At 42.9% G+C, this 17,476-nt stretch overlaps 1 protein-coding gene, 1 long non-coding RNA gene and 1 pseudogene across 2 annotated transcripts; 2 read left to right on the top strand and 1 right to left on the bottom strand.

The window, feature by feature from the left end:
- The first annotated feature begins 175 nt into the window (after positions 1-175).
- Positions 176-1,358, top strand: LOC130138821 (uncharacterized). Its single transcript, XR_008817095.1, has 2 exons — positions 176-342; positions 878-1,358. It is a non-coding gene; the product is annotated as an uncharacterized LOC130138821 (long non-coding RNA).
- A 1,011-nt stretch (positions 1,359-2,369) lies between these two features.
- On the bottom strand, positions 2,370-4,881 carry LOC115668947 (pentatricopeptide repeat-containing protein At5g14080-like; annotated as a pseudogene).
- A 9,865-nt stretch (positions 4,882-14,746) lies between these two features.
- On the top strand, positions 14,747-17,106 carry LOC115672469 (lysine histidine transporter 1-like). Its single transcript, XM_030594280.2, has 7 exons — positions 14,747-15,140; positions 15,257-15,640; positions 15,920-16,313; positions 16,428-16,533; positions 16,641-16,732; positions 16,836-16,904; positions 16,998-17,106. Exons 1-7 carry the CDS (start codon positions 15,088-15,090, stop codon positions 17,094-17,096), a joined length of 1,197 nt encoding a protein of 398 aa, XP_030450140.1. The 5' UTR covers positions 14,747-15,087; the 3' UTR covers positions 17,097-17,106.
- The last annotated feature ends 370 nt before the right edge of the window (positions 17,107-17,476 follow it).

Below are 17,476 nucleotides of genomic sequence, written 5' to 3'. Positions count from 1 at the left end.
AAGCGACGACGATATGATATAGCCCCCCTTTGAGACTTCCACGGCCAAACCACGTTGCGTCTTTGACCCACCGTCTGTCAACAGCCTGGGGGTGAAGTGCGAACTGCAAATTTCCTGGTCTCTTTATATTCGAGGGATTGAGCATTTGCTTGAAAACCAACATTCTGCAGTCATGGGAGTTCAAGCTCGGACCGATCACGCCTACGATCGCCAGCGTTACTCTCTCTCTCTCTCTCTCTCTCTCTCTCTCTCTCTCTCTCTCTCATGTACATGCGCATTGAAAATGTTCTTTTGGGGCGCAAATGCAACAATGCCCGTCCATCATCCACTTGCAGGGTGCTAGTAAGTACAATCTCTTTCATTGCAGTCACCACATGTAATTTCTATTAGCTGCCTAAATACAAAATTGCTCTCAAACAAATTGATTAGTGATGAAAATGCAATCATCCACAGATCTCGTGTCCGGACATAGTAGGTAGCTCTTGCTCTCTCCACGCGTGTTTGGCTCTTGAATGGGGCAAGCCAAGACTTTGCAATTGTAGAGAGACAATTCTTGATTTGGAATTAGGATATTTTGTTGGGATATTACAAGGCGAGTTTCTAATGGAACACCTTATGTTCAGATACGCGTATGAGTTGTGTTAGAAAGTCCCACATCGGAGAATTGGTATAGTGTGAAGCAGTTAATATATCCTAGTTGGCTCGTTACTCAATGGCTTAAGCTTTTGAGTGAAGGTGGCTCCCTCTTGACAATCTCCTTGAGTGAAAATTTAAATGGGGAAACACTATGATTTGAATAGTTAACCAGCCGCATTTAGAAAGTGCTCTATTAACTTCTTTGAAAGGCGATAACATTTATTTCTTTATTCTTTTTCAGCTTAGAAGAAGGCGAATGTATATAAAGCATGTCATGTAACGACCCTGTCCAACGAGGACAAGGAGTGGTTGCTAGGACGAGAGGGCCTGGACAAAGAGCTTCTCCCGGCAGGCTTCTAGGATAGGGAAGGGAGGAACAATGAATCAAATTGTGCACCGAATATGAGGAGAGCGATTTCGAGATATATATGTGAAAACTAAAATTAACTTACAGAGGTGCCTTTTGACGTAACGGCAAGCGCTTTGGAACTCCAAAGTTAAATGTGCTCAAGCTAGAGCACTACCAGAATGGGTGACCTATTGGAAAAGTGTCCGCATGTATGCTAAAGGACAAATTAGTGAGGCCCAGTGTGGGTCAAAGCGGATAATACCTCGAGTGAGTTAATTCAGGATGTTGGTGTGATGTGGAACAGTTAATATATTTTAGTTGGCTCATAACTTGTTGGTTTAAACTTCTGAGTGAAGATGGCTCAAACTGGATATATTAACAGGTTCGCACATGGGCTCTCTCTTGATGATCTCCTCTTGGTTGCCGATGCAATCAAATCTTGGTATCCAGAAGTAGACTAGCTTTAGCTATGGAAAGTATCTCACCTTCGGGATGATTGTCAATCAATCAATATATCTCGTGCTATCGATTTATTTTACGTAAATAATCTTTAGATTAATGCTTTATTAAAATCACTACAAAAAAACATGATTTTTGCGATGAAAAATTTGGAAAAATCCGTCGCAAATCGAATTTGCGACGAATTTAGCGACGGAAAAAATTCCGTCGCTAATAGGTCGTCGCAAAATTTTGCGACGGACAAAAATTCGTCGCAAATTTGCGACGGACAAAACTTCGTCGCAAAATTCGTCGCAAATTTGCGACGGACAAAAATTCGTCGCAAATTTGCGACGGACAAAAATTCGTCGCAAAATTCGTCGCAAATTAGCCACGAACACTATCCATCGCAAAATTCGTCGCAAATAATTCGTCGCAAATTTCGTCGCGAAATTTGTCGCAAATTTCGTCGCGAAATTCGTCGCAAAATTCATCGCAAATAATTCGTCGCAAATAATGTAGTCGCAAAATTCGTCGCAAATATCGACGCAAATTTCGTCACAAATTTACTCGCACATTTCGTCGCTAATTATCCGTCGCAAAATTCGTCGCTAATTATTCGTCGCAAAATTTGTCGCTAATTTGCAAAAAAAAAAAATTTGGTCAGTAATTTACGACGAACTTATTTGTAGCAAAATTCGTCGCTAATTTGCCATAAAAAATTTTTACTTTTGCCATTAACATTATTCATGATCGAATTTAGCGACAATTTTTTATTAATTCTTTAGCGACGAACTCCCCTACGAATATCGTTTAGCGACGAAATTTTATTTTTGCATTGAACTTTTGTAATTTGTGATCGTACGATAAAATCATTTATTTTATTTTTCGATTTTAAACCTAATTAAAAGCAAAATTAATTTTTGAAATTTATATTTAACATTGATTAAGCACTTAATAACATCAAAATATTATAATAATATGAAAATGAAATACATTCATCTACATTTTCCACAAGAATGATAAAAATAAAGAACCAAACTGAAAGGTGCATTCTTCCTCTTCAAGACAGACTTTCTCAATTGAGGAACTATCCAACCAAAAGGCGTTATCAGCCTTGTTATCAGAAAAAAGTTCACAGAATATGTTCTTGGCTCCACCAAGTCTAGCAGCCAAACCTTCTAACTTTCTCCATGTCAAGCCAGTTCAAGATTGGTTCCGATTTAGACGCAGAAGAAACTAGGAATACAAGTTCTGATGAAATACGATTCATCATCAGAGAAGAGTTTTCCCTAATCCATTTCATGTGTTCAAGGGCAAGTCTCACCTCGTCCGCATCATTTAAGTATTTCAGGAAAGTGACAAGGGAGTCTAAATTGCCCAAATCACAATTGAAACGTTGGAGCAACTTTGAAGCGGTAACAAAATCACCTGCATCAAGCATGTCAAGACATAGAACCAAGACATTATCTGTTGGTGCAATTATATAAGATCAAGAATACTCAAATTCAGTATTTACCGAGCTCGTCAAAACTTTACCTTTTCTGCAGAGACACAGGATGAATGCACTGAGGACACTACTGGCAAGAGTTGGATCCTGTTCAATACACTTATCGAAAATATTAAAGGCAACTTCAAAGTTTGCTTCTTGACAAAGCCCTTCTATGAGAGATTTGTAGATTGAGGAATCTGGTTCCAACCCGTTCTCCAACATGTGGTAAAACAGCCTCCTCGCCTCTTCAACTTGCCCTATTTCAGAGAACTTCTTGATCAAGATAGTATATGTTCAAAAATCTCCAGAATACCCACTTGCAAACATCTCATCCCACAGCCTTTTTGCTGGACGTATAAGATCTTCCCGACAACATGCTTCCAGAACAGAATTATAGCCAACCACATCTGGGCCCAACCCTTTCTTCTTCATCACCTCAAGGATTCCATAAGCTTCTCTTACTTTTCCAGCCCTGCATAAAAATGAGACCATCACAGTGTAACTCTCCGCATCAGCAAAATAACCACCAGAATCCAAGACTTGATACACCTGCATCAGTACATCAGTTTGGTTGTGCTTGCATAAGTTCCTACACAAATTGCTCAATGTCAAAAGGGTCGGGAACTTTCCCTTCTTAATCATGAACCTAAAGAAGGCGATAGCTGATTGGGGATCATCAGCTGAGATTGTTCCGATCAATGCATTGAGGATATCATCCTCCAGGGGAAAGTCCCCACTAACGATGACTTCACCCAACTCTGAGGCTTCCTTCATTAGTCTTTCAGAAATCAGAGTAAATAAAAACTCTTTATAGTCATTCGCCCTCGGAGCTACTCCTAACTTCCGCTTCAACTTCAAAACTCTCTCTTTCTGCACCACATCACCCATTTCTCGAAAAGCTTCCGCAACAATTCTATACGCCATAAAATCAGGTTTGCAGCTTCTACTTCTCAGCTCGTCCAGCACCCAAAGAGCCTCTGATACCCTTGAAGCTTGACAAAGACCATGAACTACCAAAACGGCAATAACTGACCCGTTAATCCCTGCATTACGCCTCCTAACTTCATCTAACGCGCTCAGAACCTCGGAAATTTCCCCATTACCACAAAACTTCCACAAGAACACGCCCAATCCCAGAGTGCTCAAACGAACACCCCACTGCATCATTTCATCGAACACCTTCCTTGCATTATCGATATACCCATCAGACGCGAGGGCAGCCAGAAGCAAGTTACACACGTCGGGCCCAACGTCCCCAACTAACGAACCAATCTCGCTGAAAACCAAAAACCCGTCGTGGGTCCTCTTGTTCCTGACGAAACAGGCGATGACGTGCCCGTATGCCGAGGCGTCGAGGCTGATCCCGCGAGCCCTGACCCGCTTCAACAGGGCCTCGACGGCGTTGGACTGTCGGGAAGCGGAGAGGGACTTGAGGACGGAGCGGTACGTGAGGGGGTCGTGAGCGAAGCCGGGCTGCTGGGAGGCCCAGTCGAAGAAGCCGAGGGCGAGCGAGAGGTGGGGGATCAGGAAAGGGTCGATCACGCGGGCGACGAGCTGAGGGGTGAGCAGGTCGCGGCAGCCGAGACGGTGGAGAGCTTGCTCCGTCCATGTGCGCGCCGAGACGGTGCGGCTGGAGGCTGAAATGAGAGCTCTGCTTATTCTTCGCCGCGCTCGATTTCCTCCTCATCTTGGGCACGCCCTGTTTCTCCACGGAGCTCCCTCCTTTCGGATTCTCCTCGCTCTCCTTCCCTTTCGGGGGGGCGTCGTCGTCCCCGTCGTCATCTTCGGCCGAGGCCTCCTCGTCGGAAGCCTCGGCCTCCTCCTCCTCCGGAGCGGCGATCTCTCGGTCCTCTTGATCTGCCTCCTCCACCTCTGATTTCTCGGGGAGCTCCTCCTCCTTGCCCTCGACGGGGGGAGGAGCCGCCGCCCCTTCGGGCTCCGCGGCCTCTAGGGCTCCGGAGGCCATGGGCGAGGAGGAGTCGCGGGAGGAAGCGCGAGCGCGAGAGGTTTGGGGGTGTGGGGGAGAGGGAAGAAGCAGAAGCGAGAAGAGGGAGAGAGAGGGAGAACAGTGAGCGAGAGAGAGAGAAATTGGGGGTAAGGGCGGGGCTTTGGGGCGCACTTTTTTTAATTAAATTTGCGACGAACTTCATATTTCGTCGCTAAAAGCAAATTTTAGCGACGAACCTTTTCAGTTCGTCGCTAATTTGCGACGGATTTTTTTTCCGTCGCAAAATTGCGACGGATTTTGTTATTTGCGACGGATTTTTTTTGTTTACGTCGCAAATTTTTGCGACGGACTTATTTTTCCGTCGCAAATTTGCGACGGACTTATTTTTCCGTCATAAATTTGCGACTGATTTTGTTTCCGTCGCAAATCTTTGCGACGGATTTTTTTTTTCGTCGCAAATTTTTGCGACGGACTTATTTTTCCGTCATAAATTTGCAACTGATTTTGGGACAGATTCCAAAAATAAAGAGCATTTTCTAAATCTTGCGACGGATTTATTTTCCGTCGCTAATTTGCGACGGAAGTGATCTTCGCGGCACATGGCGCCCATTTTTTCAAATCCGTCGCTAATTTGCAACGGAATTACCGACGGAAATGTTTATACCGACCAATTTTTCGAATCCGTCGCTAATTCCATCGGAACTTTGAGTAGATATGCTTCTTACAATGACACATTACTCATATTTGACGAATTAGTAAATGTCATGATCTAATTCATCTAAGGGCGGCAAGTTTGGTGATTTTTTTTTTTTCATTAGAGCAGCGGAGGAATGTCAAACAACCACGGGAGGTTGTTGCGAAATGGGCCGATGTGACTAGCATTACGAGCACTGTGGAGAAACATGAGGCGATGTGGATGTCGTTGTTCTACAAACAGGCTCGATTAACGCTTTCTCAAATAACAATAGGGCTCTAATACCAAGTCGAGAATGTGATAAAAAAAATTAAGAGCAATATATATATATATATATATATATATATATATATATATATATATCATTGTCAAATGAAGAGTACACGAACCTATTTATCGGTTTTATAGGATGACTATCTAAAAGGGAAAATATCAATTACAATCAATTAAACGAAATATAGGGAATCTTCTAAATATTTCTCTAATGGAATGCATGTCCTCTATTCACTCATCATTCGGATGTAACCCTTTAGAAATAATTCATCTAATTGGTTAGATCAAACTGGTTAGGTCTAAATAAGAATATCTCTTTTATATGATCTCCTATAGATATCCCCATATAGATATATTGACTTTACATTTCATACATCCACTCGATTCAGATCTATTTGAAAATTGCTATAATTTATTTACCCATATATTTACGCATACATAAGAGCTACGTGCGGAGGAAACCGCCATATTCAACTAAATAGATATCTGCGTTATCTATATCTAAGTCTTGAAAAAAAGAAGAAGATAAGATTTGCACCTATCGAATCTAAAAAAGCTTATTTGGGACGAGAACATTTTAAGAGATTATCTAATATCTTGAGTTTATAATAGATGTTCTTATCTAATTTGAATTTGTAATATCTAATCTCTCTTAGAATTGGACGTGTAGCAAATCGTCCAATCTCTTTTGAATTTAAACTTGTGACAATCATCCAATTCGTCTCTACTTTCATCGCAAAATGGTAAATTTTGTTGCACAAATTAGCGACGGAAAATAAATCCGTCACAAAATTTGTCGCAAATTTGCGACGGAATTAGCGACGAAAATTTTCCGTCGCAAATTTGCGACGAATTTTGCGACGGATTTATTTTCCGTCGCAAATTTGCGACGGAATTTTTCCGTCACTAATTTGTGACGAATTTTGCGACGGATTTATTTTCCGTCGCAAATTTGCGACGGAATTTGCGACGGATTTATTTTCCGTCGCTAATTTGTGACGGAAAATTGATCCGTCACAAAATCCGTCGCAAATTTGCGACGGAAAATTTTCGTCGCTAATTTGCGACGGAATTTGAAATCCGTCGCTAATTTGCGACGGAATTTGAAATCCGTCGCAAAGTTTGTCGCAAATTAGCGACGAAAAATTTTCGTCGCAAATTTCCGTCGCAAAATTCATATTTTTTTTGTAGTGAATCTTCTAACTTAAAAATCTATACCATATCACAAGCTGTCAAGGGATGAGATAAAATATCTAAAAATAATAATCTTGAAATTCGTGATGAAATAGTTGTTGTAGGTTGTAGCCCGTTTGGTTCAACTTTCCAAATTCTATTTAAGGGAACGCAAATACCTTTAAGTTAAAACCTCTTGGGGAAATGCAAATGCCGTTTGGTAAAAAATCCTTTGGAAAGCTATTTTGGGCTGAGTAGTATTTGGCAATTTTTTTTTTGCAAAATGGATTTGGGAATTATCTTTTTTATTAAATAAAAAACCTACCCTACCTTTCGCTGGAGCCGACGAAGGTCTATGGCTGTCGGTGAGCTATATCTGCCGCCCGTGACCATCGCCCAAGGTTGAGCGACCCCCGACGAGCCAGATCTGCCGCCTGCGGCCGTTGCCCGAGGCTAGACGACCCTCGGTGAGGATCGCGCAACCCAAGCAGTCGTTGCCTGGGTCGTGCGACTCAGGCGGCTATCGCCTGTGGTCGCGCAGGTTTTAAATACCCATATCGTACTACTCTTCAGAGGTTCCCGACAAATCAATCAAAATGTTATCTTTCAATTATTTTTACTTTCCTTTACTGCAGTTTATTTTTCCTTAGTTGTAGTTTTTCGATTTGCGTCGTCGATTAGATTCCGGCGTGTATCTCTATCTTGGGTATTGCATTGTTAATTAAATTCCAGCGTAGCATCGTCGCATTGTCAAGTTTTGTTATCGATTAAATTCCGGCAGAATTCGTTAATGTTTGGTTCATTTGTATTGATCGTACTTTTCAAGTCTTGTCGGCGATTAAATTTTAGCACGGTTAGTATGCACAGCTTAGTTCGAAGTTTAAAGTAAAAGTTTGCAATTATTTTTTGTCTATCTAGATATTTCATATTCGAATTCACCACAAAATCTATCTTTTTCATTAAAAGCCAAAGAACGACTCTTAGTAAAGATACATCGTTGCAGGATTAAATTTCCACAAAACAAAGGGACTTGTTTGGGGGTTGGGGGTTGGGGGTTGGGGGTTGGGGGGGGGGGGGTCAGACTTGAAGGGGCTTCCAGTGCTGAAATTCTGAAAATTCAGATTTTTAATAATCGATTGCAAAATGTTTCATTGCAATCATCTCATTTCACTATCCACGTGTCAAGATCTCGTTGAACATCAGTAAATAAGCGCACGCCACGCCACGTCAGCATTGACATGGCTTGCAAATCACTGTCCAATTTGGAATTTTCAATCATCTCTCCGGAAAAAGAAAGAAACCCATCGTAACTCGAGGAAAATACATTAGATCTGTAAAGTAAAGCCCGACGGCTGTGTGGAAAATTAAAGCCCGACGGCTGTGCGGAAAATTTTCTGTCGGAATACATTTCCTCCTTGTCGGCGTGTGGAAATCTAAAAGGCAGAATCATGACGCAATTACTTTAATTCCGTACATTTTTTAAATTAAAATACGCGGATGTCGCACGAGATTTGACTTTCATTTTGCACGAAATATCTAAAATAATCCGAAATGTGCAAATATTAATATGTTGGTAGTGGTGCACGTGTGTAGAGCACGTATGAAAATTAGTGTATATATTTTTCTATATTGTGGAGATTATCTTTCCCACCTATATAGAAGTCTACCGAAATAATACGTGTGATGAAAACATTGACAAGAATACTTGCTAAATTGTAAAAAAGAAAAATAAACTAATAATAAAACACCGAAAGCTTTTGGACATTTTCGAATCGGATTTGAGAGAGGAAATTATGAAATTTGTCTCGTGTTTGACCTGCCGAAACAAAACCCATCGTGTTGTTGATTTAGAAAGTCCCGATTGTTGTCGTAACAAGGAAGTCACCGGCGCCTCTAACGCTCACCCGACCCTAGGCGAGGCCTTCCCTTGCTCAGATCTACAGCGAGGGCGACCCTCACCCCAGATCTGTGGCGAGGGCAACCCTCACCCCAGATCTGGGCTAGCAGGTTCTCGCTTGGGGGTCGCCAAGGCCTTGTCCGAGGCTCCTTTGTCAAATTAATTACTTTTCACACGAATCCCATCTAAATCAGCTTGACGCAACATTTTGGTTATCACGGCCCATCCCAATTGGCACGCCATCACGTGGGTAATTTATTCCGAATAGTCTTGCCTGTGGCCAGTTCTGAGAACATTCGAAGGGATGCTTAATCTTCTCGCGAGCGCAGCCCCCACGGAAGATAAGCCCCCCCCCCCCCCCCGTCCTTAATTTTTCTTTGTTTTCTTTTTTTTCCCTTCTTCCTTTATATTCTTCAACGCTTGAGCAAAATTTTCAACGGTCAATTTGCTCCCCGCGGTAGGCATTGCCTACTTAACTAGGGGAGAAATATCGCGAAGATTTTCCATAAAACCAAAGCAACAGGACAAGGATGAGGCCCACCAAATGGTTTCGAAGAATGTCCAAACGTGTTAAAGACGTTTCTCTGGTTTTTGACAAAATGCCCGGCTTCCTGACCGCGAAAGACAAGAAGACCAGGTCGCAAAGCGGTCCCAGAACAGCGGAGCCTTTTTTTCCTTCCTGCGCTTACAGTCAAAAGTGGACACGCCTCACGCGAACGCCAAAAAAACGAAGAAGAGAAAATTATCATTTAAAAGATTTACCGATATTACCTAATCAGAAAACGTTTGGGTAATTTATAAACAAAAAAAATTTACTAACATGATATGATGAACATGTATGTGTGTGGAAAGAGAAAATTATCTCAAGATATCAACCTTATCTTATAAAACTGTTCAAGATTCGAAATTTTAAAATTGAACTATGCAAGGAATAAAATATAATTATTGATTTACGCATTTGTGCATTGACATGACAAGATATCTTGAAGAAAAAGATAATTGAAATCGACTTTAATCGATTTTTATTCACATAGTGCAACTTGGCCCGCTGCTCTCTTATAGTACAATAAACATTAGCTGCGTTGAAATATCCTATATTGTTTGATTACGGGAATTTTATGCACTTTACATACATGCGTTTTTCTCCACTTACTCGTTAAGCTTGCAAATTACCTTTGACATGTACACAAACATTTCAGCTGGAGCGTGCGGCGTGATTATTCCTCGTTTAGCTTACTGCACAATGATAGCTAACATAACTGCAACACAGTTATGGTAAGCGGACAAGTTTCTCCACCCAAACTTCCATGACCCTCACTTTTTCTCGCGAAATAACCCAATCGGTCTTCAACCTAAAATGCGGATACCGATTCAGTTCTAAATTTTTCGATTCTATCAATTCACCCCCGAATCTTTGTGCGGGATTCCAGTATAGTTTCTTCTGGTCAATTTTTGACGGAAATCGCCGACTTTACTGTCCAGTCATTGTTGGCACGTCCCACGCAGCGTACCGCCACGTCGTCGTCGATTTCCGCTCAAAATACTTAATAGCTAAGGAAGACAAATAAGTGGAACATATGAGAAAGGATTAGTATGTTGCTCCGCATTACGTTTGTCCAACAGAATTCAGCAGATTTTTCGATAACGCCCACCTATTTTTTTTAATACCACCAAAACCTTTAAACTGATATACCTGTGACAAATTTATCCCAAATTAATTTTTTGACCACCAAAAATCTATGACAAATTTATCCTTTATTAGTTTCCATTAAATTTAATTGTCAAATTACTAAGTTGAATGACACGTTACAGTTGACGGGTGTGCCAGTTTAGGGTTTTACCCATATGTTTATAATTCAATTTAACGGAGGGTAAATTTATCACAAGTATACCGGTTTGAGATTTTTGATGGTCAAAAAATTAGTTCGGGATAAATTTATCATCAATGTACTAATTTTAAATTTTTCGTGATATTATTTCCTTTTATATTAATCAAAGGAAATTAGGAGTGCGACCCGCATCCCCCTCTCTCTTTTTTTTTTCTACCCCTTTCCAGTATTTAAAGGTGCCAACTGCCAAGAGCTCCAGACAATTCTAGAGTAGCTTTCTCAGCGTCAACAGAGCTCTAGAATTGTCTAGAATTGTCTATCGCACTAAGCGATTGACAATTCTAGAGCTATCTGAACTCCTCTCTCTCTCTCTCTCTCCTCTCCGGCGTCGAAATTGGTTGTTCCGAGAAGAGGACGCGGTTATGGCAACTCAGTCTCCGACCGATCACACCTCCAATCGCCAGCAGGCTCCGACCGATCACACCTCCAATCGCCAGCGCACCGTTACTCTCTCTCTCTCTGTCTTCTACTCCTGTGTTCATTTTGTTTTTGTTGCTTTTGACCAGGGCTCTGGGAATCTCGACCTACCGTCCACGGCCCACCACCGTTCGCGTATTAAACCCTAAACACAAAGAGTAGCTTTAAATTGCACATCAATTTTTTTTCTTTTTTAAATCTAGACATGTACCACCGTCCATGAACCCTAAACACAGAAGATAGCTTTTGGTGGTTGTTTGTTTGTGAAACAAATAAATCAATTAGTGAAGAAAATGAAATAATCCAACATATCTCGTGTTCTGGGGCATAGTTTGGTGGCTCTTGCCCTCTCAACGCGTATTTGGATTTTGATGGGGCAAGACCGCCCTTGAACGTCCGACATAGCCAAAACTTTGCAACTGTATAGACTGATCTTGGTTTGGAATTAGGATTTCTGCGGGGTCAGTTGAGTCTTTTGAACGAGGTGCCTCACAAAAATTCGTATGGTCCCCGAGATCAATTTTAACCTTTCCCCCTTTCAGCTAAAGATGGTACATGGGAGGGACCCGAACTCATCAAAATTTCGTCGGCTTTTCTAAAAGAGCATCGATAGGACGGTATAATTTACGAAAGTTCCCACGTTTGGTCGTGGACTTTTGATTTCACCACGCCTAATTAGAGTCCTTTCAAGAGTAGATAACGTGCGAAAAGTGCGTGTAACTAATGAAACTGTCCCCTGTGATAGGTACCTCTTCCGGTGGTGATGGTGTACGTGTGATTGGTCACAATCAGTAGCCTTCACTGACCAAGAACCTTCCCAAAAGGACCTGGGGACCCGTGTGTAGACATGGCCACGGGCCGGTTTCGGCCCGGAACCGGCCCTGGTCAAACCCGGGACCAGCCCGTTGACCGGGCTTGCGGTTCGGAACCGGAACCAGCCCATGGCCTACAGGCCCGGTTCTGGTCCCAAAAAAAAAAAAACTTTGATTGCATTTTAAGTTCAAGCCTCATCTCTTTTTCTCCTTTTTTCCCCAAATTTGATTATAATGTACATTTTGATTACATTTTATATTGAATAATTCATTATTTCATAAATGATAATTCATTATTTTTTATTTCATAATTTATTTTTTTAATTTTTGCCGGCCGGTTTCGAACCGGGCCGGAACTGGAACCAGCCCGGAACCGCCGGTTCATACATGGCCACGAACCGGAACCGCCGGTTCCGAACCGTGACCATGTCTACCCGTGTGGCTAACCCGATTCTTCTTTATGCTTCACCCAAGTCAAGTGTAGAGGTTGTCTACTTTTGGTTGGGATGGATCTCACTCACCCATTTCCCTTCCCCTTCTTGGACTTTTCTTTTGTTTTTTCTCCTTTTGGTCAGAAGATATGTCTTCCTTTCATTAAGATCGGGCCCATTTACAAGAGCAAGGGGCTTCAAAACATAATAAATCTCAAAGGGCAGGGAGGGTTAGCAAATCCGCTAACGGCCGTTTGGCAAGTTGTCAAATAATGATAATTTTTGTTTTTTTATTTCCATAATCAGTTTTGAAATAGAAATCCGTTTAGTAAATTTTTTGTTCTTGGGTTCAAATTTGTAAAAATTTATTTCCAGAATCAGTTTTGAAACAGAATTAAGAAGCAAAAAAAAGTAGCTTCTTGATTTTGGGAACAATTTTTCCATTTCTGATTCTTTTTTTGCCCAATTCTCTAAAAAACCCCCAACTTTAGCCTTTGTCCCAATTATATCCCAATTTTTTTTTTGTCTCATAAAAAACCCTAAACTTCTACTTTTGTCCCAAATCTACCCCGTTTACTATTCATCCAATTTTTTAATATGATTTTTTATTTTGGAATTTTTATATTTTTTCTTTTCTTTTCTTTTCTTTTCTTTTCTTTTTTCACCTTCAACCTCCGGCCGGTCGCCGATTCGGCGACCGGCCAGAGGCGAGGGCCGCGAGGTCGGCCCGGCCCGCGTGATGAGAGCTCGGCCTCGCCGATTCTTTGGGAGAGGCCAACCTCGCCATCGGCCCCCGCCCGGCCGCGAGTCGGCCTCGCCCGGCACAGCGAGGTTCGGCCTCGGCCAGGAGCCTTGCTTGGCCGCCGGCGAGGCTCGGCCTCGCCCGGCAAGGCGAGGCCGACCTCGCCCGGCCGCCGCGAGGCTCGGCCTTGCCCGGCACACGGCGAGGCTCGGCCCATCACGGTGGCGAGGCTCGGCCTCGCCCGGCTGGCGAGCCGAGCCTGCGCCGGCCAGCAGGCGAGCCTTGCCCGGCCGTGGTGACCTCGCCCAACAATGGCGAGGCCGAGCCTCGCCAGCGGCCGGCGGGGCCGACCTCGCCGGCCCTCACCTCTGGCCGGTCGCCGGACCGGCGATCGGCCGGAGGTTGAAGGTGAAAAAAAAGAAAAGAAAAAATAAAAAAATTCGAAAAAATAAAAAAAAATATTAAAAAATTAGATGAATAGTTAACGGAGTAGATTTAGGACAAAAGTAGAAGTTTGGGATTTTTTATGAGACAAAAAAAAGCTTGGGATATAATTGGAACAAAGGCTAAAGTTGGGGATTTTTTAGGGAATTGGGCCATTCTTTTTTATTTTCTTCTTCCTTCGTGGTTTGTTCTTCTTCTTCTTCCTGGCCTGCCGCCGACGACTAGCCATAGACCAGGGCTGGCGAGGGTGTCGCGGCCTTGCCGGTGGCCGGCAAGGGTCCCCCAGGCAAGGGCGGCTCGTGGCCGCGACGGTGAGGCCTGGCCCAGCCATGGCGAGGCCGACCTCGTCGTCGCGACCCAGGCGAGGGAGATGGGTTGAGACGGCAAGGTCGGCCTCGCCAGATATGGGCGAGGCGTCGCCCAAACTGATAAATTCTTTGGAACATATCTAAGAAGAATCGATCCACCTTCGTTAGTCTTCCAGGACAATACAGTGCCCACTCTTTTTTTTTTTTCCTTATTTTTGGTTAAACGTGCACAACTGTTTGTAACCCTTACCCGACATGGTTGATTAATATGATTAGTAAATAAAGAGAGGATGCAGCATGAATTATAGTCACGTGAAAACTACATTTGTTTTGCCAGGCCTATTTCCAGATTTCTCTATCTGAGTTTGTATTTTGTTGTTGTTTATTTAGTAGATCGGACGCCCAAATCAGGGAAGAGTCCGTCTACTAACGAAAACTAATCGCGGCTTCGTTACGCAAACCATTGGACCTTATTCTCGGCGTCGTAGAAATCTCATAAATATCTCCAGGCTACTAGGAGGAGGGGAGATAATTGAGCCAATCACTATTAGATCGAAGCCAAGCAGGAAAGGGACTCGGGGCGTAGTGAATACATTGGCGACTATGCTGCTCCTTAAGAGATTGGGTTGGCGCAAAGAAAAATAACAAAGGCTAGGGGCACTTAGTCTAGTGTTTTATCTCTTTCCTTTGCTATCAAGCATCATCAGGAAACTTACTTCTTGTCGAACCCTAGAAAAAAATGTTTTAACCTTCTCTCCCTCCCTCTATAACCGGCTTGTAATAGTAATGAACTCTGTTCATAAAAGGTCAAAAATCACTTGATTTGTATACTAGTTTGCCTATGATGCAGTGTGCTCTTTGTATCGGCATCATGAAAACATAGATTGCTCTGTTCAAACTCGTGTCACCAAGGACAAAAAATTGCAGCATGGCATGTTCACCGTTTTGTTTCTAGTAAAATCGATGATCTAAGTAGCAAGAACAATGGACTTCAGTCCGCAATATGTAGCCTGAGTTGGATGTGTTATGGTGTCAAAAGGTCGAAGAGAATTTGGAGAAGCAGAAGGCGATTGACGATTGGCTACCAATTACATCTTCAAGAAACGCGAAATGGTGGTACTTGACTTTTTACACTGTCACCACCATGGTTGGAGCTGGCATGCTCGGTCTCCCGTACGCGATGGCCGCGCTGGGATGGTGAGTTATTTTCTATCAAACGCTTGACCGAATTGCACTATTACTTCCAATTTTTCCTCTTTTTTTCGAACTGAATCATGTTTTCCTGATCAATTGTGTCTTGCTTTCGGTTTCAGGGGTCCCGGTGTGGCGGTGCTGGTCTTGTCCTGGATCATCACCCTCTACACATTGTGGCAAATGGTCGAGATGCACGAGATGATTCCTGGAAAGCGGTTTGATAGGTACCACGAGCTGGCCCAACATGCGTTCGGCGAAAAGCTCGGCCTCTACATTGTGGTTCCTCAGCAGCTCATTGTCGAAGTCGGAGTTGACATCGTCTACATGGTGACCGGAGGCAAATCCCTGCAAATTTTCCACGATACGGTTTGCTCGAGCTGTAAGAAGATCAAGACGAGTTACTTCATCATGATATTCGCTTCTGTTCACTTTGTTCTCTCCCACCTTCCCAACTTCAACTCCATCGCTGGCGTCTCCTTGGCTGCTGCCGTCATGTCTTTGAGGTATGTCCTGGTCTATTCTCTTTGAACTTCAACTGCAAATTCAATATAAATTCATATGGATGAACAATCAGTAGCCTCGTCTAAATCAGATCGCTTGTCATAACTCATGACAAATCGAGGACAAAAGCCTTGCTAGGCGAAACATTAATTGAATATACACATGAAGAAGCGATCCAAATGACAAAAAACCAAGTGTTATCCTATTGAATCATATAAAGAGCGAAGCAGTGGATTGCGTATTCGGGGACTTGAGCACGTGTCCTTCATGTTTCCGAACAGCTACTCCACTATGGCTTGGACAGCTTCACTCCACAAGGGTGTTCAGCCCGACGTACAGTACGGGTACAGAGCGAAGTCGATAGCGGGAACGGTATTCAACTTCTTCAGTGCATTGGGCAACGTTGCTTTTGCCTATGGCGGGCCAAATGTTGTGTTGGAGATCCAAGCGACCATCCCGTCGACTCCGGATAAGCCATCTAAGGGCCTGATGTGGAGAGGAGTCGTCGTCGCGTACATTGTTGTGGCTCTCTGCTACTTCCCGGTTGCTTTGATTGGGTACTGGATATTTGGGAACTCGGTTGAGGACAACATCCTCATCTCGTTGGAACAACCCGCTTGGCTCATTGCTCTCGCCAATATGTTTGTGGTTGTCCATGTAATTGGAAGCTATCAGGTGAGGATTGCGTTTTCTCATATCTTTTCCCCTTTGTCCTCCTGCGGTTTTTCAAGAAGTTGGACCGATCTCACCTGCTATTTACCCGATCTCATTTGCGGATTCTCCTGGCAGATTTCTTCCATGCTGGTGTTTGACATGATAGAAACTGAACTAGTGAAGAAATTGCACTTTAAGCCCACTCGAACACTCAGGTTCATAACGCGCAATATCTACATCGGTAAGTGGATTCAGACTCCATTCTATGATATCTCCTCCTTTCAAATTAGATGGGCTTCTCGCTTTTATTGAGTTTTAATTGAACTCTCAAATTGATTTACATTGCAGCGTTCACAATGTTCATTGCGATTACTTTCCCCTTCTTCGGTGGTCTTCTTTCGTTCTTTGGAGGATTCGCTTTTGCCCCTACGACATACTTTGTAAGTGTAACCATATAAGCATGACCTGCATTTAATATCTCTCGCCAAATTTCCAATGTGCATGACCACTGATACTTTTGGCTTCTGCTATTTCTTTTTTGAGCTTCCCTGCATAATGTGGCTCGCAATTAAGAAGCCGAGGAGGTTCAGCTTGTCTTGGTGGACAAACTGGGTATGCTTTCTTGAATCTGGTTTTTGTTCATTGTTCTCTCCTTTATAGATTTATAAGTGAGCTGGTCTAACTCGGGTTCGTTCATCATGTCAGATATGCATTGTGATTGGAGTACTCTTGATGGTCTTAGCGCCTATTGGCGGATTGAGGCAGATCATAATCCAGGCCAAGACCTACCGATTCTACTCTTAGATACTACACTGAAGGGGTGGGGTGGGGTAAGGTGGGGTTTTATGTGTGTGTAGATCTTATGTTGCTCTTTTCGCCGGTGTTAGATGCTCTTTTCATAGTTGGAGTTGGACAAGATGATGACCTACTGTTAAGAACATTCTCTATATATGTCTCATATATTTTTCAATATAAATCTCCTTTTGTTCAACTTATCTCTGTCCGAGAAAATTCCGTCATATCCCTTCAATATACTCTTCCTCGACAGCCTGTCATCAACAGGATTATTCCTGACTTTTGTTTTTTCAAAATTAATCATTAGTTTTATTATCATTATACTGTAAGGTCGAGATATGCTCCAGTTGGTTCAACCCTAGTCGTACCTGATCATACCGAACCCTTTG

Source organism: Syzygium oleosum, unplaced genomic scaffold (genome assembly GCF_021117445.2).
Source record: "Syzygium oleosum isolate NSW1041296 unplaced genomic scaffold, Sole_v2.1 Sole_v2.08, whole genome shotgun sequence".
NCBI classification, from domain to species: domain Eukaryota; kingdom Viridiplantae; phylum Streptophyta; class Magnoliopsida; order Myrtales; family Myrtaceae; genus Syzygium; species Syzygium oleosum.
Note: the sequence above shows the minus strand (reverse complement) of the source record. Positions and strands in the feature narration are given on the sequence as shown.